Source organism: Sporobolomyces koalae (genome assembly GCF_050403365.1).
Source record: "Sporobolomyces koalae JCM15063 DNA, S_koalae_JCM15063T_v1_ctg1, whole genome shotgun sequence".
NCBI classification, from domain to species: domain Eukaryota; kingdom Fungi; phylum Basidiomycota; class Microbotryomycetes; order Sporidiobolales; family Sporidiobolaceae; genus Sporobolomyces; species Sporobolomyces koalae.
Window position 1 is genome coordinate 548,409 of NW_027481770.1, and position 21,578 is coordinate 569,986.

Genomic DNA, 21,578 nt, shown 5'->3' on the forward strand with positions numbered 1-21,578 from the left:
TCAGTTGTAGAGAGGAGAAGGAGAAGGAGAAAGAAGAGAAAGAGCAGAAAGAGTCACACGCAAAAAAAAAAAATCGGGACGTCAAATTCACACGCTGTCGACGCTGATGAGCCCCAAGCTCACGGGAACGACGACCAGACCCATACGGAATACACGCTGAACAGAAAGGACGATACTAGAAGCGAGACGCGACGCCGCGTGCGAAGAGAAGAGCAAATGCTCTCGAGGAGAGGAGAAAAAACGCAGACGAGTGAAAGACGATGTTTGCATGCAAGATCATGCATGCTACCAAGGCTTGAACACTAGTGATAATGCCGCTCCTGGGTACATCCACGAGATGAAACCGCAGAGGTAGGTCGAGGGAGAGAGGAGAGGAGAAGGAGAAGGGAAAAGAGCGAAGGAGAATTCTCGGCATCGGGAGTCAACTTTCGCGCGCAACCACGGGCCTGATGCGAATATGCGAATTCACATTAAAAAGCACATTTTCTGCAATGCAAGGCTGAACCACGTAGAATGCGATGCATGCAACAAAGCGAAAACAGGTACGGTTCAGAACAGGATTAAAGCGATGACATGAGGTGGCCCTGCAAACGAGGAATGTCAGTCAACAGATTTCGCTGAAAAGGCGTTATCGCAAGCTTACGAGCAACACTGCATCCGACGACCGTCACAAAGTCAAATTGGCATGTTAGGAACGCGAAAGAACACCGAGACGGGAAAAGCACTGTACCTTCGGTTTCGGCATTTGCGATTTTGAGCAAGACCTCTTCGAATTGGCGTGCAAACACCCAGCCTTCCTTCTTGCCGAGCTCTTCGTGGCTACCAACTTCCATCTTCCAGAGAACGCTGTCCCGCTCTGCGACGACATTCGTATTGCGCCGGGTTCGAGACAGGAACGACAATTCTCCCGCGATGGTGCCAGCGACCATCGATTCATTGACCGTGTGCGAATGGTCAGAGAACACGTAGTTGGCGCGAAGCATCCCAGATTCAATCACATAGAAGCTGTATAGACATGTAGATATCAGCATAGACTCGGTCACCCGTTGAAGAACTGCACTCACGCGTCCGGTTCAGACCCGACGGTCCACAGCGAAGTTCCCCGCTCAATGTGGACACGCTTGAAGTAGCGCGAGAGTCGCTGACGAGTCGTCGACAATGTCAGCATCTGAAGGACGCGTGTCGCAAACCGGACCGCACTCACGAAGCAATAATCCTCGTTGAGATCTGGCGAGTACGGCTTGAGCGACTGCATCAAGATTGGCATTGGTTGTTGGAAATTCATTGTCGTCTGCAGACCATCGGTACGCGAAATCGTCTCCTTCGCAGCAGTACGAAGATGATTCGCGCGAGGGGAACCGGCGAATCCTTCAATGTCGCTATCGAGTTCGCTTTTGGGCATATCTACATAGCATGCGAAATCTTGGTCAGGTCTGTTTCGCGCGCGATATGGGGGCAGAGCTGGAACTGACCGATTTGTGAAGTCATGACAGAAGTGCTCGCGCTCATCTGAGCAGGTTTGAACGTCTTCGAGTACAGACTTCTCAGGAATGCATTCTCGCAGTGCTGCGCGAAGCGATCGTGCGTCAGCGTTTGAGACTGCGCCCTTGTCAGTTCTGTGATTTTCTGATCTCTGTTACTCACCTCAAGGGCATCGTTAAGATTCTCGAGCACCGTCACCTTCTCGTCCGACCCGTCTGACCAGAGGCCGACGCTCAGAAGAGCGTTCGCAACGCTAGACTCGACAGGGCAGCCACAGAATACGAGCTGAACTCCCCTCTCGTCGAGCAGTCGCTGCATACGTACGAAAGCTTCTGCCGCGGAGAAGTCGACACCTGTACCCAGTGCAGCATACTGTATCAGCTGGATCCCCTGCGCCAATCGACGACACAGGAGCTTACCGCTGGCCATGGAGAAATCGAGGACGAGGAAACGAATTGGGTCCTTGGTCCAGCTCGCAGCTTCGAGGATCTTCCTGATCGTCGCTTCGCAGCTCGAGATCGTGCCAAAGAAGAGGAATCCTTGCAGCTTGATGACTCGAACCTGTTTGCCAACCTCTCGCAGAAAAGCTGTCTGTTTCGGATGCCGCCGTACGGTCGACCGTGCAACCGAGCCAGTCAAGATTGAGCGGATCGCTCGTCGCTGTGACGACATGACGACAAAGGAAACGCAAGCAAGTACGAGACCTGCCCCGAGACCGATGACAAAGTCCCACACCGTCATCACGACGACGATAGTCCAGATGGTGAAATATTCAAAGCGGGCGACTCGACCTCGCGTATCCCAGAGGGCCTAAAGATGCGGGGCGAGAGACATTAGAAGGTCCAGAGCGATCGTGTGCAGCGGTTGCAGACTCACTTCTTTCACGAGATCGATGCCGAGGATAAAGATGAGGGCGGCGACGACACAGATGGGCAGGAAACCGATAACGCCGGGTCCTGCGACAAGAACGCCAAAGCTGCTGACGGCAAGGAGCGAACTTGCAATTCTAGTTGTGCCTCCGACCTCATAGAACAGCACCGAATTGACCTGCAAAGAGCTCGTCGAATCAGCGCGACAATTTCGCCGATAATCGGATCGGTCGACAGAAACATACGTAGCCTGTATCCAACTAGTCAGCAATCGTTCGAGTGGGAGTCTGACATGAGTTGTGATCGCTCACAGAGGTAGTTGGGAACCGAGCCGATCAATCCGGAAGCAATGTTGGAGATGCCATGCGAGAGGAGCTCTTTGTCCGTATCGACATTGTCTTCGCCGATTGAGATTGCCAAGCTTGGCAGGTTGATCGGAACGTGCAACAGGCCAAAGAAGACGAGAGCGAGCTGCGTCGGAATCGTCTCTGCAACGGCGAGCCAGTCCGTCTTTTTGAAATCTGCGTGCCGTTACGTCCGACTCGATCAGCATGCATGGTAGAACAGGAATGGGAAGTAGAAGTTTGACTCGCTGTAGTGGCTCCAAAACTCGTACCATTTGCTGTCGACACCCGACAGCTCGAAGACGTAGCCATTTTCGCGCAGCTGTTCGACCGAGATGCCGCATGCGAAAGTGATGGCATAGAACACGACAGGGATGGCGAGGAAATAACCCGGGAAGATGAGCGGGTGTTTCCACCGCGCCGTGATGAGCCGGAGAACTACGGCGAGCACCAGGGGAACGCCCTGCGAGCGTAATGCGCGTGTCAGTTGACATCGTTCGAAGGTTACGAAGCTCCAATATTCTGATTTACCCAGTGCGCCATGACTAGCGGCTTGAAAAAGTATCTGACCAATTCAAGCGAGAAGGCACTGTCTTCTCCAATGCGCGTCGAGACTTGCAGGCTAGTCGGGGTGAACCATTTCGTCAACTTCCACGATGAGCAAAAGTAGAATAGAGATCGGTGCTTACCCGGTCACAAACAAGAACGCGCCGACACCTCCAATCGTCCCGACGAGAATATGTCTGGGGAAGAATTCACTAAGTCGTCCGAGCCTGAGTGTGCCAAGCAGTCCGAACGCGAGTCCGGTGAGAACCGACGACAGCGCAAAAGAGAATAGCGTGGTTGCTATGAGCGTTTCGTTGTCGTTGATCCTCGCATCGAGGATTCCGACGATGGCGTGGAAGAACGGCACGACCTCGATCATCATACTCGCGTTACCACCTTTGAAGATGGATCCATAGCGACCTCCTCCTGTGAACACGATCTGCGCGACAATGCACGAAACGAAAAACATCGAGATGCCGATACCGCCAAAGTCCGCAAAGGCGGGAATCTGAGTCGGAAAGGTGATCAAGCCATATGAAACTCCGTCGAGGATATTCATCAAGGTACTATGAGAAGCAGTGGTAAGCATAAACTTGTCATACTCTAGCCGAAATCAGGACAACTTACCCGAGGATCACGGCTGGAATCGAACCAACGGCTATCTTGCCCACATCGACAATGTCCTCCTTCTTCGTCTTCTTTGCTCGGCTGCCTAGTTCGCTGCCCCAACTGAACACGTTCTGCCGTATCCGGCGCATGAAACCCAAGTTGGGATCGTTCACAGCCATTTCCCTGCCTCCTCTCTGTCCAGTCAGGCCGAACAGCGGCGTACGCTCGTTCGGTTCAGTTGGTTCTGACCTGTGCTCCGACTGCTCTGTTCCGCTGTCTTCCGCTTCCAGATTTTCGTCGTCTCCCAATCGCTCGAGATCCTCGCCGCCTCTCTCGTCACCCAGGACCCGATCTTCACCGGCCGTATGCTCTTCGAGGGCCTTGTCGCTTTTCCTGACTCGCTTTCTCAGCTCAGGTGCACCAGATGGCGCGTCAGTGCGATTCGTCTGTTCGAGTTTCCTTTGCACTTTCGCAGCGTGTCGGATCATGCGTTTAGGCGTTGGAGTCTTGCCGCCTTCACCTCCGGAAGTCGAGGATCCGGGGGAAGGGTCATCCTCTGGATCACGTCTCGCTCGAATCTGACTTTGGGAATCGTCGATTGACGTAGAGGGAAGCGCAAGTTGAGATGCGAGCGGAGTCCTTTCTGTTGAAGAAGACGGCGAAGGTTCGAGGACAGGCGAAGAGGGTTCTTCCGCAATTGGGGAAGGCGTCGAAGTGTGGTCCCCGAGAAATGGCTCCGTGGTCGGAAGGTCGAGCTGGGTTGGACGAGCTTTGGCAAGGTTCGAAACTGCGGTTTGCTGACGGCGCGATGGTGTAGCGGCATCAAGCGAGTCGGAGAAAGGCGACGAGGAGCCCGTCGAAGAATGCGCTGCACTCTTCGAGGTATCCGAACCTTCGGAGCTTGGGGGAGGTGGAGAGCCCGCCGAGAGGGAGATGGCAGCGAGTCGTGCGGTACCTGCAACGGCCAGTGCACTTCGTGATCAGTTCACACGTCCTCATGAATGTCTTGGACCGTCGTTTGTTGCGCTCGCAGGCAAGTATGGCGAGCGGATGAGCCGCAAGGGGCCAGATTCCGTCATCGGCCGATAAGACGAACGCCGTTCGGCGGTACTCACCGTCTCGGATCTCCTCTCTCGTATGACTGAACGAGCCAAACATCTTTGCCATGCCGTTCTCGCTGCCGGCCTCGCTGTCCGAGAGGGCGCTCTCACTGGCAAAGTCTTGAGAGCTTCTGCCCTGCGAACCCGTCCTCCTCATCGAGCCATACGAGATTGGTTTGCCTCCAAGGGACGAGCGGAATGCCGAGCCTTGAGATGAACGCGACACCGACCTGCGCCTCGACTGCGACAGCGTCGGCTGGTGCTGGTGAGCAGGCGGGGAGGTCGGCGGCTCGGCGGTGATCGCTGGAGGGCGGTCTGTCGACATGATCTATCGTGTATCCTGACAGCTTTCCCTACGCACTGCAGAGACGAGTCGAAGATGGACCGAAGTGGAGTGAAGTCACTCGTCTGCGCTGATAATCTGCGCATACACGCAGCTTATCGGTTGACAATAATATATTAATTCCGACAGCACTGTTCGACCGGTAGCTCCATCTCGAGAAACGTGGCATACATCTATACTGTATTGCGCATGGTCGAATCAAGACGAATACCATATCATCAAAGCTTCTGCTGCTTTTTCTCCGCCATCGCCTTGAGAATCTCCATCTCGCCACTCTTCTCGCACAATGCTCGGAAGCTTCCGTTCTCGCGGGCCAGTAGGTTCAATGGCGTGTCGTATTCGAGCACGACGCCGTGGTCGAGCACGAGAACTTTATCGTAGTCGATAATGGTGCGCAGGCGATCTGCAGCAGGGCAAGTGTCAAGTCAGCTACTCGAAATTCCGTCTATTAGAGAGGCACATATACGCACGGGCGATGCAGAGGATCGTCACATCGTCAAGTTCGTCACGGATCGTGCGCTGGATCTGCTCGTCCGTTTCGTGATCGAGCGAAGCGGTCGATTCGTCGAGGATAAGGATCGACGACGACGAGTACTTGAGCTTGAGGATGCCTCGCGCAAGCGCAAGTAATTGTCTTTGGCCTGTTGCGAGTTTCGGTCCTCGGCTGTTTTAGCGCAAGACCGGGCAAAAATGAATGCGAGCGCGGCTCGGGACTCGCCTGCAGAAAAGTTCTTGCCGCCTTCTTTGACTTCCATGTACAAGCTCTTGACGACAGACGTGCCGTCCGTGAGGGTACCTTCATCCTCCGATGACGAATCGTTCACGGCGCTGCTAGCTGTCGATATCGCAGGCGATGCCATCTGCACTCGATGTAGAACGTCGAGCAGAGCCTCGTCGGTGTACTGGTTGAACGGATCGAGATTGAAGCGCAAGCTTCCCGCAAACAACGCTGCATCTTGCGCGACAATCGTGATCGCAGAACGGAGAGACTCGAGCTTGACTTGGTTGATCGAGACGCCGTCAATCTCGATACACCCTGACGTCGGCTCGATGAAGCGGAAGAAGGACAATCCCAAGGTTGACTTTCCACTGCCTGGAAAATTGCGCGAGTCAGTTCGCCCGACAACAGCAGATCGAAATTTCGTTGGAAACCCGGATCGTACCTGTTCTTCCGACAATACCAATCTTCTCGCCACCTTTGACATCGAACGAGACGTCTTTCAAGACTGGCGGTAATTCCGGCGCGTAACTGGCTACGAGATTCTTGACCTTGATCGATCCGAATCGCGAAGGCCAATGCGCGGGCGGCAGTGATCCCCCACGCGCTTCCTGCTCGATGACCGTGTATTCTTGTACGCGTTCGATCGAGTTCGCATTCACCTCCATCGACGAGAACAGACGCACGAGCCACAAGATTCGGTCTTGGAAAGCTGCAGGATGAAGCGCGCCGCGTATGTCAGTCGACAGGCAAGACGGTTGGCAGCAAAGACGGATGATCGTACCAAGAGCGAAACTCATGATGAACTGTTGTCGAAGGAAGTCCTCAGTCAGCTTGAATGTTGCGATCCATCCTATCCTAGACGACTGAACTCACCCCTGCGAGTGCGGGATCCATCGCGGGGGTAAAGATGATGAAGAGCGCTGAGAGCAACGCCACGAGGCCTCCGTAAAAATCAACCCGCACCGACAACCAGCGGTTGACTCCCCAGAGGACGAAGAACGGCCGATTGTTCGTGTCGATCAGGGAGAAGATCTGTTCAAGGAATCGGCTACCGTCGCCGTAGGCTCGAAGAGTCGTGACGCCCAGGAGGGTTTCGCCGAAGAGCGAGAAGATCGGCGAGCGAGTGACGGACTCCGTTCGTTTGAGTTCTCGAGAAGAGGCTCGGTACATTAGGCCAAGAAGCCTTTTAATGTCCGCCAAAAGAAATCTCAGTCCCGTTCAACCGTATCGGAAGCATGACAAGGCCGTGCGCACCAATAGAGAACCGAAATGATGGCGGCCGCAGGCAGGAAAGCCGGTAGCGATCCTGCGATAGCTGCAATGATACCGACGACAGCGAAGATTTCGAATAGGAAAAAATTGGCTGTAGTCGGAACGTCCTGATCGATAGTTTCCATGTCTTTGGACAGACGATTCAGGATTCGGCCAGTCGGAGTCGTATCGAAGAAACGAACTGTTTCGGGGCAAAAACATCATCAGGCTTGAGGCCTCAGAATTTGTATTGAAATGGAGAAGAGACGCACTGCGGGCTCCGACGATGTTCGAAATGAGCGTTCGGTAGATGATTCGCGAGGCGCACACTCCCCTCCACAAGACTGACAAAGGGTATATGGAATGGTGAGTTGGGCGTCCTTCAGATGCAGTAAGAGCAGAGTTTGCACGTACAGAATGCGACACGTGCTGTACCCAGAACAACGCTCACGACGGCGATCAGGCAGTACATCGAAAGCCAGAAATCCGGCGAATGGCGCTGTTCCTTGATCGAACGAACGGCCCAGTCGAACGCATGAATGACCGAGCTAGCGGAGGTGTCGTAAGATTGTGACCAGTACCGCAACGCGAGACTGACAGCTGAAGCAGGAACAGCAGTCAGCCGCGTCCGAACCGAATTTGGATACTCTCACGCGGACTTACCGATGTCGGCGAGCTGTGCGAGGAAGTAAGCTCCGATAATTACGAGGACCCAGAACAAGCCGCCCAGAGCTCGGAAGTACAATAGGTACACCGCTGCCGGTACCGCGCCAACGCTCTGAGTTTCGGCCTGCACGAGAGTCTGTTTCTTCTTCTCGGCTTCTCGTTCTTGCTGCACATGCTCGTCCGTGTCTCCTTCAGCGGTTGCTTCAATGGTGATTGCACTCGCTTCTGCGAGACGGTGCTCCTGGGCCGCGTCGCTGAATTGTCTCAGCTTGCGAGTGGTCGAGGGGGTGAGTGTGCCTGGAGAGCCCGACGAGATGACTCTGCCGTTGTCCAGCGTGACAAAGAACGCTGCATGAGGCAGACACAGATCGACCGAATGGGTAACAAGAATTATAGTCCGATGTTGCCGCATGAGTTTGCCAGTGAAGCACTTTTCGACAAGGTGTTGCGCACTACGAGGCAAGTTTGCATCAAGCAGGGTTTCATTGATGCGACGACAGGCGGGAAAGTACTTACGTGTGACTGTCCACTGCTGACAGGACATCGTCGAGAAGGACGTATCTTGCAGAACTGTACATCGCTCGCGCGAGTCCGATGCGGGCTTTTTGTCCGCCTATATCGCGGTCTTTGTTCAGTGCTCTTGATCAGAGCAAGGCGAACGCATCCTCTTTAAACGTACCGCTGAGAACAGTTCCTCTCTCGCCGACTTCGGTATCGTCACCTTGCTCGAATTGCTTGAGATCTGGCTCGAGAGCGCATGCCTCGAGAACTTCCCTGTACCGCTTCTTGTTCATCTTGGCGCCAAAGAGAATGTTGTCACGGATGGATGCGCTCAGTCTAGATGGCCGTCAGTGCCAAGAGCTCATGGGCAGACTGATGGAGCTATCTCACAGGAAAGGATGCTGCGTTGCGAGAGCCGTTGAATCGGTAAGAATTGCAGGATCGCGCCCAGTCGATCGACTGACTGGCGACGGGAGGAAAGCCGAACCGGCGAGCTTGTCGGTTTCGCCGAGGAGAGACATGAGCAGAGTAGTCTTGCCCGAACCGACTGCGCACCTGCAAGTTTCAGCATCATAGTTATGTGCGATGGCAAGATCGTGCCCCAGTGACTCACCTGGCCCAATAATAATGCTCAAACCCTCTGGGAAGGCAAAATCGAGTCCAGCGATTCGAAAGCCGCTGGTGTCTTCCGCACCTCCGTATGAGAACGCAGCGTCTACGAAGCCGACGACGGGATCCTCGCTCGAGTCCGTTTCTGCGAGCTCCGCATATTTGCGGGTCTCCTCTTCGGCCATGAACTGGTCGATTCGCTTGAGCGAAACATACGCTTGCAACACATTGACGAACACTATTTATTCGAACCAGATTAGTCATTTCGGATCGAGGAATAGCGAAAGCGAGCACGCCAACTCACTATCAGTGAAGCCTTCCAAAGGTGAGCGAAGAACGTTGAAGAGCGCAAGGGCTGTGAACGCAGTTTCCGCGTCAAGATCCTGTTCCATGACTGATGCACAGGTACAAAGACGATAAGCTTTTCCCATTGTAGCCAGAGAGTCTTGGATAATGTACCTTTCGTATGAAACGTGAAGGTCGAGATCGCAACCAGGATAGGTGCCGAAAACATGAGGGTCTGACCGAGCACCATCGCCATTGCCCGACGCCAAAGCGCACCAAGTTCCTTCTTGCGCGAAACTTCCATTTTTTCGAGGAACTTGTTCTCCCAAGCAAAGTATTTCACGATGCGGATTTGGCTGATCACTTCAGTCGCGAGGGTAAGACGCGTATCAGCAGCCGCGAGGAGCTGCTCCTGGTAACGGTTGTAGAGCGAAGCGACTTTGGTCTGAACTGGCAACAGGAGGACTAGAACTGCGACTCCAGCGATCGCGCTCCAGCCGAGAAGTCGGAACAAGAGGTAGACTGTACCGGAGTCATCGAATTAGCTCTGTCAAGTCGCGTTTAGGGAGTTTTCGCCGACATCGAACTCACCGATCACGACAATCGAGAGAGGCATCTCGGTGGTCAAAAAGTGCAGGTATGCACATACCTCCGACACTCGAAAGGTGTCCACCGAGATGAGGTTCATGATCTTGCCAGAACTGGCGCTGGCTTCGTCCGCTTCCTCGTCTTGATCCTCTTTGCTCTCCTCGTCCTGAGCTCCCGTCTTGTCGGAGCCATTCGACCGCCCAACTTGATCCTTCCGCCGAAGCGCTTTAGCGAAAGCTTCGGCGATGATGATGCTGCGCAGACGGATGCACACTCGACGCCCAATGAACAGTGCTTGCGACGACCCAAGGGCACAGATAATGGTCGTCATGAAGAGTCCGTAGGCGTACAGCACCGCGACGTGAGTAGGCGAGTCTTCTCCGCGCTGCCGACGGGCGAGGTGGGCGAGGATGCCTTGCAGGAAGAGAGCAGGAGCACCATTGAAGATGACGCGGACGAGCGCCCACGCCATTTGAGCGAGTAGCGCTCCCGTGAAGTGGTACAGCAGCCGCAACGACAAGCCGACATCGGCGATGGTTTCGACACCGAACAGTCGTTGAACCGGGGACGGGAGTCGCCTGATGAGGTTGTCGAGTTTCGTAAGGGATCTGCGATAGGTGAGGAAGACTCGTGCGGTCTTGTCGTCGGGCCTGAGGTCTGGGATCGTCTCGAGCGTAAGTGGCGGGGACTTGGTGTAACCAGGGAAGGTTGCCCGAAATTGGAAAGCTTCGAGGAACGAGAAAGTGGCTTGCGAGAAAAGGGAAGCAGAGATCTCGGGTGAAGGGTAAACGGCGGATTTGGAACCGTTCGCCCCTGCGAACCGAGACGGGCGCGGGACTGAAATTTCGATGATGAAGAGGAGCATGGACAGCCCGAAGAGAGAGGCTTCGACAGCGAGGTCCACTCTCGTGTAGGTTGATGAGCGATTGTGCGTCGCTATGAGCGCCGTCCGCAGATTGAAAAAGGCCGTAAGGGTCGAGAATACCATGAGGAAGGGGATAATGTGTCGTTCTAGGGTGCCGTAGAAAGCGTGAAGGTTGCGCCGAGGTCCGCCGTCCTGTGAGAGCGTGTCGAGGCGATGCGAGAACACGAGCGCAAACTTGACAAGCGAGAGCAGAAAGACCCATGCCTGGCGAAGGGAAGAGTATTTCAGCTTGAATTGAGCATGGCAGCCACACTGGCGCGGGTCACGTACCCATGCAGTCGTTTCAGTCGCATCGAAAATGATGCCCTGCTGCGAACTCTTGACCGCGTTGGCGAGTTTCCAGGCAGTCAAGGCAACCATACCGGCCGATCCTATGGCCCCTACAAGATCCTTCTTTGAATTCCACAGAGCTCGCGCCGCCAAGGTCACGGTGATTGGCGAGCGCTCCTCGTCGGCTTCGGCGTCGACGTCGACAAAGGTCGATCCGGTGAGCTCTTTCTGGGTTGCAGGATCGTGCCAATCGGGACTCTCGCGCTTCGCTGTCCTCAGGATAACTTCCTGCTCGGCAAGCGAGATCGCAGACGCTGTGACCGGGTCCGGCACAGGGAGGTACTTTTTGCCATGTTGCGAGCGAGATCGCGCCTCGGCAAGGATGCGAATGAGATGGTAGACAAGCGACACGAGGGAGAGCGAGAGGAACAGGAGCGGTATCAGACCGTCAAAGATTCTGTAGTAAAGAGCGGTCAGCAAGTCGCGAGAGAGTCGGAAGCGGGATGAGCGCACCGTTTGCGCCAGCAGGCATCAAAGTCAACGCCGTCCCATACTTCTTGCGATCCTGGTCTGCACCACAGGCGGCTTTCAGGAACCGTCCGAGTCTCTGGCGAGCTTGCCAAGATGAATTGTTGAACCATGCGGTTACGAGACGAGTTCGAGCCGGGAGATGGAGGACGGAGCCGTGCAGGCGTAGACGTGGGCGGGACGAGAGAAGTGCCACCCTGCGCGAGTCACGTCGAGTCAAAAGCGTAGCGCAGAAGGGATCGAGCAGTGCGATAACGAGCCACGAGGAGTCGGACTCGATATTTCGGATCAGGCGCCGGCGCGCGTGCTGCTGCGCGCCAAATTTCTTTCGCCTCCATCGGCTCATCCGGTCCTGTCGCGTGCTCTCGAGATGGTCTCATACTGTCAGTACTTCTTCGCTGTCCTCTCCACGTCTCTGCTGACATGATCCGCCTCGTTCCAGACGACGAGCTCGAGATCGAAGACTTTGCCTGGGACGATGTGAAAAAGGTAAGCTTGCCCTCGCGCAGAGCACATCTGGCTTGACGGACCACTGACTTGCCCTCTCCATTGTCAGGTGTTTCACTACCCGTGCCCGTGCGGCGACCGATTCGAGATTTCGAGGGTGAGCTGCTCAGGTTCGCTCTTGATCAATCGTTCTCGCCTGCTGACTTCGCCCTGCAACGCTGATCGCAGGCCCAATTGGCACAAGGGGAGGAAGTCGCAACCTGCCCGAGCTGTAGCCTTTTGGTCAGAGTCGTGTACGATATGGTACGCCACTTCTCGCTTCTGGTCGACCCCAACGCTCCGCAGCAAGCTGATTCAGTAAATTCTCTCGCAGATGGACTATGAAGATGATGACGAGGAAGAAGAGTAGTCGCGCGACAGTGAACGCCAGAGGATGAGAAGGGGCGCCCCGAGACGAAGAACCGGCGCACTCGCTCTTCGTCAAGATGCTTCGAGTGCGGCTAGGGACAAAACGACACAAATGCGGCGCAGTCATTCACTCGATCGCCGCCTCGAGCTCCCGCAACATCCGCAGGAACCGGCCGAAACTAAGCACACGCCCCGACTGAAAGGGACAATTTTGCCTGTTGTTCCCTGCCACCTGCATTGCGCGTATCGCCACCTTGTCGCGGACATCCGACATCTTGTGTCGCAATACGGTCGATTTCGTACATCGAGCAGCTCTCGCTTTCCCCGGCAGTCACCGGTCACACAGGAGTGGAGTTCAAGATCAAGTTGCAATTGATGGATTTCGTCCGGAGTACCAGCACAACACTACCCGCAGTGATCGTCCGTCAGCCTTGCAACTTGGCGTTGCGAGAGCCTGTACACGGATGAGTGGCGTAGAACTTGAGATGAAGAAAGACGCGCCTCGATGGCCCATTTTGACTGGCGAAGTTGACCTTTCTGTACGAGAGTAGCAGCGTTCTCAGAAGAGAGCTTGAACATGGCTTCCGGAGAGTGAGAAATAGAGCGTGACCGGCTCTGCGTCTGGCTGGCCACCTTACATCCACTCTCTCTTCGTCTTTCTGCTTCGGTTCGCGATTCTACAGCTCAGTCTCGGTGGCCTATCAGTACAACACAAGCACTCGCGACGCCTAGAGTCGAGCAGCGTCGTCATCGTTTCACCTTTCCCCCTGACCCCACACCCTTGCCTCGCGTTAGCGCAGCGCGGCTCATGAACTTCAAGACCTTGCTGCAAGAGGGTCAAGATGAAGCTGTCTCGGTGAATCAGCGGGCACTCGTCGAGAAAGTAGGTTGATCATCGTTGAACATCCTCGCGTTTCTCTGACCCTTCAATCGGTTTGGTCCAGATCTTGGCTAGGTACTCCGGCGAGCACACCGTGTTTCGGGAGCTGCTGCAGAACTCGGACGACGCTGGAGCTGCTCACGTCGAGCTGCATTTCAAGACGACCGCGTCTTCGACAGCACCTCCTCCCGCTGCGTCCTCTCAGCTACCGCTGCCGGACCTCAAGACGACCAAATGCGCCTCGATCGTGGTTCAGAATGATGGCATGGTCTTCAGGAAGGAAGATTGGGCTCGCTTGACCGAGATTGCGAGCGGGAACCCGGACGAGACCAAGATCGGCGCGTTCGGAGTAGGCTTCTACTCGCTCTTCTCGCTGTGCGACGAGCCAGTGGTGAGCAGTGGCAACACCGTCGTCGGATTCCACTGGAAAGGCGGCGGAGATCAGCTCTTTGTGAGGAAAGCCACCGATGAGTCGGGACTCTCGAACGTCTCGCCCGAGGGCAAACCGTGGTCGACATTCCTCATGGACTTGCGCGAACCTCAACCGATGCCAGAGCCAAACGATTTCTCCCGCTTCCTGTGCTCGTGTCTCGGATTTACAACGAACCTTCGCATTCTGTCCCTTTACTTCGATTCCCATCTTCTGTTCCGAGCCGAAAAAACCCTCGCCCCATCACGAAACATCGCAGTCAGGTCGAACCTCAGCAGCACCTCGCCTCTCAAAATTCTACGCCTGACCTCGATTGAAGAAGCCCCGATCCAGATCAAAGCTGATGTCTCGCGGTGGATGCTCCAGTACGCTTCGAAACCGAAATCTGCGCCCTCGCTCGCAGCAGCTGCTGCTACCACCACCTCCTTCGCTTCAAAGATGCTCGCAGCGTTCTCTTCGCGCTCCGCTAGTCCATCACTACCTCCGTCGACCGCATCTACGCCGAGCACAAAACCAGAATTCGATCCCTTGTCGCGCGTCACCGTGACTCTATTCCTCCGTACCGTTGCGGCGACTCTCCAAGTTTCGCCATCGAAACAGTTCAGCTTGGAGATGATTAGAGCGACAAAGAAGCCGCTCCCATCCGTGACGAAATACGCCTTGATCTGGACCGGTAAAGACGAGTTCGAGGCCAGTCGTGGTGAACAGACTGCAGACGGGCACACCGAGGCGCGAAGGGTCTTTAGCGGCTTGTTGTCAGATCTCGACGTGCAGGGACGGGTCAGTATCGGGTTCCCGACATTCCAGACTTCGGGATGCGCGAGCTCGGTGGGAGCACGCTTCATCTCGACGGTCGAGCGGGAATCGCTTGATTTTCAATCGAGGTATGTCAGCGATTGGAATCGCGAGTTGCTGTGGGCAGGAGGAGTTTTGGCTAGGAGTGTATTCGAGGAAGAGATGTCCGAGATTGGGCGTCTGTGGCAGACGGAAAAACCGCAGCCAAGCACGGAAACGAGGAAGAGGCTGGAGGACCGTGCGCTGCACCTGATCAAGTTCTTCACCTTTTCTCCCTCGACCCCGCAAGAGATTGTCGGCGCGCTATCGGAATCGGCATTCTTCTTGGCGAGCTCAGACCGGTCCCTTACCCTCATCTCGAGCATTGGTATCACTTCGGCATCGAAACTCCGGCTGCCCAACACACAACTTGCCGGGTTCGTCAAGGGGATTGCAGTCGTACCAGAGTCGATTGCAACAGGTGCTCCTCGCTTCATAGCTGTACTGCGTGACAAAGGCTTGATCCGCGATATCGACCTCGAAGATATTTTTGCCGACCTTTCTTCCCACCCGCTCACGATTTCCGAAGCGGTCGACTGTCTCAAGTGGTGGACTGCCTTATCCACCGATAGGTCGTATGAGTTTCGTCTCCTCACAAGGCTCAAAGACGCAGCGATGCTGTCCGTTCCAAGTGGTTCAGATACCACGGACATCTCGATTCTCCCTTTCGGCGCCTACAAGACCTTCCTAAATGCGAAGATCATTCCCGTCGACGTTCCTCTGCCCTCAACCACCCTTCCTTTCGAGCTATCACGCCAATTCACCTACACTGATCTCGTCCGCATCTTCCAATTCTCCGAGCTGTCGCTGGCCGATTGGCTCCGACATCTTCTGTCACCCTCGTTCGTTGGCCAAGGCACTCCGATCGAGACCGACATGACTCGATCGCCTCCTTTCGCTGAGCGTATTCTCAATGTCCTGGCCAAGGCTTGGGCTCAGACCTCGGTAGTCGCCCAGCGTGAGATTATTGTCCTCCTCGCCGACAAGCCGATTATTCCGACCCGAATTGGTTCCCGTCAAGCTTCCGACGCGTATTTCCCGAACGTGAGCTTGTTCGATGACCTCGCGATTGTCGCTCTACCAAGCGGAGCTTCCGTTAAGGGCAACATGGAACGACTTTTACTCTCGCTAGGAGTTCGCAAGCATGTCGAATTACAGCTAGTATTCACGCGGTTGTTGGGCGCTGGCGACTGGTCGCACGTTCAGCTAGTGCGATATCTCGTGTCCGTGCGGGATACGCTGACTGCTACTGAAACCGACCGACTGCGTAAGACGAGCTGGTTGCCTCGAGAAGGGGAAGACCGGGTCGCAGGAGCTCCAGGGCCAAATGGAGAGAAAGGCAAGCCAAAGACTATCAGGTATCCAGCGAGTCAACTCTACGAGGTCCGTCAGTCTTGCATATCCAGTCGAAACAACAATTGATCGCGTTCTGCATTAACAGCCAACGGACGTACTAAGAGCAATCGGGCTCCCGCTTGTCGATTGGACCGCATCGCAAACCAAATGGAGATCCAACTCTGACGAAGCCAAATTACTGTTCGATCTCGGGCTCCTGAGAACGCCTCCCGTCGACAAGGTGCTTGAAATCGCCGCCACAGGCCCAAGCACCGAGATCCGGCAGAAGGCGCTTCGGTACTTCTTGGACGGTTGTGTTACGCTCGGATACGGCTCGAGCTACTCGCCGACCAAACACAACCTGCCATTCGTACCCGCGCTTCTGAGTGGCAAAGAGACGCTCGTTAAGCCTACCGAAGTTTTCGGGAATCCGCAAGCGGCTCTCCTTGGTTTCGCGATCCTATCGCCGAATTTCGCTAGTGAAGAGTCGCGCTTCCGGATCGCTCGAGATCCCTCAGGGTCGCGACTTGCCTCCGCCCTGGTTGCCTCGCCCCCACAGGACATTGCGTCGGCGAGCAAAGTCTTCGCGTACCTATCGAGTCAGGTTTCTCGTAAGCCCCTCGCTTTTACCAGGGCCGGTGTTCGTTTCCCCCTGATGGCGGATTGTCCTGGTCCCAGAGTTCGACAAGTCCGACATAGAAACTCTTCAATTTGGCGCCTGGGTTCCTCTCCGTCATCCGGGAGGCACGGTCGAGATCGTCTCACCTCTCAACCTTTTCTTCAGCTCGGACTCGACTCTACCTGCTGGGCTGCGCAAGCTCTTTGTCACCATTCCAGATTTTGGCGCATCTGCCCGGCCATTCCTGCTCGCATGTGGCGTCAAAGACTCGCCTTCTACACTTGAGATCGCTTCGATGCTCATCGGAGATCCGAAGAAGTTCTTCGACCTGTGTGGATCTGCAGAACGCTACTTGTCAAGTTAGTCCTGCTGAGCGATGTGGTCCTGTTGTCTTCGGAAAGCTGAATCTCCACCAATCGCGCACAGTTCTCCGCCTATTAGCGCACCACTATTCCTCCCTGCCGACGACGATGAGGAGTCGTATGAAGATGGCCGCCTTGTTCCTGGGCACGAAACGAATCGTTAGCGCAAACTCGTCCGTCGCCAGGACCTTGCTTGATGATGACACGGACGAGGAGGACGAAGGCGAGACGACTCTCGTCTACCAACTTGCTCGAGCGTCAGATCTCGTCATCAACGATGAGCCCGCTGGTGAGTGGATCGTCGAGGATGAGAGTATGGAGTTTCACTTGACATTGTTCGGACGCATCGCCCAGCCTTTCGAGTTTTCCAAGCCGAAATTCTCGCGTGTCCGCAGGAAGATGCGCTCGAAGCGCTCGCCGAGTCACTTGGGGCGCACCGCATATCTTCGCTCGTGACCGAGCACTATCGAACAACGGGAGAGCCTGATGCTGGAGGCAAGCGTGTCGCAGAGATCAAGCGGAGTACGCAGTGCTTTCAACAACACCTCACCTGTCAGTCGCTGATAATTCTCGTTTTCCAGCTGTTGCCGAGCGAGCTTCTTTGTTCCTTGCCGAACGACGGCAGCAATACGGCAAGAGCGAGCTCAAGCGACCGGATCCCGAGTGGATCCAGACCCACCTGCAAGTGTCGCAAGTCCGCACGATCGAGCTTATCCGGACCCTCAAGACTGTACAAGGTCTCAAGAAGCATGCGACGGCCGCATCTGCGTGTGCGCAGCTCGGTAAAACCGGCGACATTGAGCTGTACATCTCAGAGACGCTCGATGTCGATTATTATGAAGTCGCGCTCGGGATCTGCAAAATGACGCTGACAAAGCTGAGGCCAAACGACGCGCTGTTGCTGCTCACGATTCTGCAAACCACGTCAGTTTCTTCCTCTTCGGTTCTCCCTTCATACGCCATTCGTCGCTGACACAGCTCGCACACAGCCTCAAGAATCTCAAGAGACGCGGCTTCAATGTTGACCGCATTTTGAATGCCCGTAAAGCCGAACGCGAAGCGGCAGATCAGCGCTTGCGCGAAGAACGACTACAGGATCAACTCCGCTCAACCGACGGACCTGCCAAACTCGAGCAAGACGTCGAGAGATTGTCAGAGATGTTTCCGGATGCAAGTGTCGACTTTCTACGAACTCTACTGCAGACTCAAGCGCCTCCGAACGCCCTCGAGAATGCCGCGAAACAGCTGCTCGCTTCGCCACATTACCCCAAGCGGCAGAACACGGCTATCTCAAGCTCGCAGCAAAGCAGAGGTACTCACGAGGAGCCGAACCAACTCCAAGGCTCACCTGCCACGCAAGGAGGAGGGTTGTTCTCAAACTGGCGCAAGCAGTTCAAGCCCAAGCCTTCCGCTTCCGCCCCCGCTCCTGCTCCTGCCCCTGCCCTACCACCCCCTCCAAGTCTCGCACCTGGTCCTTCGACAATGTCGGGATCATCAGGCGGAGGAAGCGGTGCAAATAGTCGACCTGGCATGACGCCCACACCGACGGCAGCAGTACGAGCCAACTTGACCCGGGCGATTCAAGTAAGAGCCCTTCCGCCTCCGTTTCTTTCCCGTTTCTGATAGCGTCCTGATCAATCGATCGTCGGCTATTGAAACCGCCAGGCTGCTCGTCCCGAAACTGCTGCGAATGTCGACAACGCCGTCGAGAAGACCGAGGTGAAGGAAGCCGACAGCTACTGCGATACTAGTGCTGCTGCCTCGCTTTCCTTCGTAGCAAGTGTCGCCTCGATGCGCTTCTACTGTAGCCGAGAAGTGGATGACCCGTGAGTCTACATCTCGATATTCTCGAGTCGCCTATGGTGCCCGTGAGCTGATCCTGTGTCACGATACAGCACCGGCTTTGTCTCGACCCACCACGATGCTCTGACCCGACTCGTGACGAAAATTCTGCAGCCGATCGGCGAGGTATTCGGAATCAATCCCCAGGCGTTGAACGTTTTCCACGATCGCGAGGGACCGCTGATCGCGTTCAATCGCAACGGAACCCTGTACATCAATTTCCGGTATTATCTCGCATGGCACGACGAGCAAGTCCAGCGCGGCGACTCGACAGAAGCGCTCATCAGCAACTTTCATACAGTTGCGCACGAGCTGGCTCACAGTCAGTAGTTCTTGTTCGTCCTCTGCCTGTGCTTTCTCTGATGAATTTCGTCGTTCCGTCCATGTCGCGCTCGCAGACCTCGTCAAGCCTCACGACGCTCAACATTCCTTTTACTTTTCGAGCTTTTGCGAAGAGTACTTCTTGCGCATGTCGCAGCTGATCGCAAGGGTAGATGCTTCCTCCCGCGCCTGATCAAATGGTCGCTTACGCCTGTGACCATCTCGCCATTCTGCTACTGCCCCCTCGTTGTCGTATATTCCGATATTTTGTCTGTTTCCTTATTATCGCACGCATCCTGTAAATTCTTGCGCTGGACTGCCATCACACCTGCAAGCAGACAGGCAAGCGAATTGAAAGCAAGCGACGGGGGATCGCGTGCCAGCTGAACTTTGGTAATTAGTTTTGTTGGTAATTAGTTTTGGGACTGGTATTAGCTTTGGTATGGGTATTAGCATTGATATGTTATTCAAAGAAGCCACAGACGTCACCGTTGCAGCAGCATCGCACAGCTCTATCGCTCCCTTCCTAACGTCCTTGTCGCGTTCTGCACAATTCATACTCGACATGTCATACAGGCTCGACATTTCGAAGGTGGGTCTCATAGCGAGCTGGCCTCGCCGCAATCAAGTTCCCCGCTTAGCTCGTCGCTGATCAGCCAAAGTCCTGCTCGTTCCTCTCTAGCGCCAAAGCAAATGCAAAGGCCCAAAACCATGCAAAGACTCGCCCATCCCTAAAGTATGCAGACCATATTGTCCGGTCATTGCGAAAGGAGTTGAACGACCACAGTTTCCAGTGCTGATCTTCTGTCTCATGCACGCAGGGTTCCCTCAGGCTCGCGTCCGCGTACACGATCAGTACGCTCTCTTCTCCTTTCGCGCAGATGTGTGCAAGTTTTTTTGATCTTGACGGTCCGTTTCCACAGGCGGCAATACGTCGTTCGCGTACCGACACTGGGGATGCGTAACCGAAAAGCAGATCCTCAACATGAAAGATTCCTTCGAAGCTGCCGACGAGATCGATGGATTCGAGGACATTCCTGGGGACGATCAGGAGCGAGTTCGCAAAGCGTTTCAAGACGGTCACGGTAAGAATCCTTTTGATTCTCCATGTCTGCAGCTGTAGAGGAACCGTAGATTGATTAGATTTGTGGTCCGCTCCTCGTGTGACAGTCGCCGATGAAGATATTCCCGACACGGCTCGCAAACCCGAACCGGCTTCTGACGAAGAGGAGAAACCCAAGAAACGCAAGGTGAGTCGAGTTGCAGCCTGCGCTAGCGCAAGTGTGGCATAACTCATGCTTACACGTCATAATTGACAGACTACTAAGAGGAAGAAGAAGGAGGACAGTGACGAAGAAGAAGAGGTAAAGGCGGAAGAGGAAGAGGAGAAGCCAAAGAAGAAAAAGGTCAGTCATAGTTAATTCCGCTCCACCAGCCCGATCTAACAGAGTTCGCACAGGCCCCTGCGAAGAAGAAGACAGCAAAGAAGGTCAAGAAGGACGAGTCTGAGGAGGAGGAGGAAGAAGAAGAAGCTGTATCTACCGCTGACGAAGAGGAAGAAGTAGGTTCACTCGCTCCTTGTTCCGTCAAGGCGGTTTACCACAGGCATTCATTGCTGACGCGAATCATGTTGATTCGTGCAGAAGCCCAAGAAGAAAAAGGCTGCCGCTCCGAAGCAGAAAGCCGCGCCCAAGAAGAAGGCAGCTCCTCCCAGGAAGAAAGCAAAGAAGGAAGAAAGCGAGGACGAGCACCAGGAGAGCGACGAAGAGTGATTTCTCGCATTCCGACTCGACAAACCAATGAATCTAATCTACCAAGATACCCCTTGCTCTAACGCTTGACCTGCCTGTTCTGCCCCATTTGATATCTCAACTGATGCTGCAATGAATGCCTGAACTCTGTTATGGCAATTCCGTTCTCGTTCGAGATCTGGAAGGTCCGCTTCAGATGCATTTTGTCCGTATCAAGAGCTCGTTCAAGCCGGCAAACTCTCGCCAGCCCACTTTGGTCGATTGTCTTTATTTCGTATGATTTCTCTCTGTGACTCTATCGTCATGGCCGTTCTCCGTCCATGGATCTACACATGACAAGAAGTGGTTGCTTAGAAGCTCACTTGGTATTCAAGATACGGGCCACCTTCATTCGAATGTAGCCGCATAGTGCACAGACCCACTTATCGGAAACAAAAGGTTTCTGATAATTCAGGCTGGTAGGGAGGACTTCAACGCTCGGGTAAGGGAAACGAAGCTTGCAATTTTGCTCGCGTTGAGGTCAAAATCGCACGGCGCAAGCGCGACCGTGTGGCTCTTCCAGAGTAATAGCTAAGCCGTGACTAGATTTCGGCTGCGAGACCAGCAGTCATAGCTGTACCGGAAAGACAAAACGTCCGTCTTGAGCGTGCACGAAAAGGTTCTCCCTTGTCGACGAGGCCGTCTCGGTTTCCACCTACGGCACATTCACTGG

At 54.8% G+C, this 21,578-nt stretch overlaps 4 protein-coding genes across 4 annotated transcripts; 2 read left to right on the forward strand and 2 right to left on the reverse strand.

The window, feature by feature from the left end:
• Positions 1-560: 560 nt before the first annotated feature.
• Positions 561-5,275, reverse strand: VSB1 (Vsb1p; the record flags this gene model as incomplete). Its single annotated transcript, XM_076675282.1, has 16 exons — positions 561-584; positions 644-651; positions 731-1,005; positions 1,065-1,141; positions 1,205-1,404; positions 1,473-1,566; positions 1,645-1,835; positions 1,902-2,292; positions 2,359-2,529; positions 2,597-2,601; positions 2,663-2,872; positions 2,945-3,158; positions 3,227-3,317; positions 3,385-3,807; positions 3,869-4,805; positions 4,966-5,275. 16 exons carry the CDS (start codon positions 5,273-5,275, stop codon positions 561-563), a joined length of 3,621 nt encoding a protein of 1,206 aa, XP_076537366.1.
• Positions 5,276-5,511: 236 nt separating this feature from the next.
• On the reverse strand, positions 5,512-11,750 carry JCM15063_003362 (uncharacterized protein; the record flags this gene model as incomplete). The annotated part of the gene is made up of 19 exons (XM_076675283.1): positions 5,512-5,696; positions 5,764-5,934; positions 6,012-6,386; positions 6,457-6,723; positions 6,796-6,817; positions 6,888-7,197; positions 7,269-7,467; positions 7,538-7,609; positions 7,680-7,865; positions 7,929-8,383; positions 8,448-8,544; positions 8,611-8,768; positions 8,823-8,979; positions 9,046-9,279; positions 9,346-9,435; positions 9,501-9,848; positions 9,918-11,043; positions 11,110-11,566; positions 11,623-11,750. 19 exons carry the CDS (start codon positions 11,748-11,750, stop codon positions 5,512-5,514), a joined length of 5,037 nt encoding a protein of 1,678 aa, XP_076537367.1.
• A 310-nt stretch (positions 11,751-12,060) lies between these two features.
• Positions 12,061-12,493, forward strand: JCM15063_003363 (CSL-type zinc finger protein; the record flags this gene model as incomplete). The annotated part of the gene is made up of 4 exons (XM_076675284.1): positions 12,061-12,126; positions 12,194-12,241; positions 12,313-12,387; positions 12,458-12,493. 4 exons carry the CDS (start codon positions 12,061-12,063, stop codon positions 12,491-12,493), a joined length of 225 nt encoding a protein of 74 aa, XP_076537368.1.
• Positions 12,494-13,300: 807 nt separating this feature from the next.
• Positions 13,301-20,887, forward strand: JCM15063_003364 (uncharacterized protein; the record flags this gene model as incomplete). The annotated part of the gene is made up of 17 exons (XM_076675285.1): positions 13,301-13,375; positions 13,437-16,019; positions 16,078-16,582; positions 16,650-16,949; positions 17,017-17,241; positions 17,307-17,474; positions 17,534-17,876; positions 17,942-18,536; positions 18,618-18,778; positions 18,848-19,116; positions 19,193-19,284; positions 19,937-19,970; positions 20,039-20,200; positions 20,286-20,365; positions 20,435-20,521; positions 20,575-20,676; positions 20,759-20,887. 17 exons carry the CDS (start codon positions 13,301-13,303, stop codon positions 20,885-20,887), a joined length of 5,910 nt encoding a protein of 1,969 aa, XP_076537369.1.
• Between the last annotated feature and the right edge of the window lie 691 nt (positions 20,888-21,578).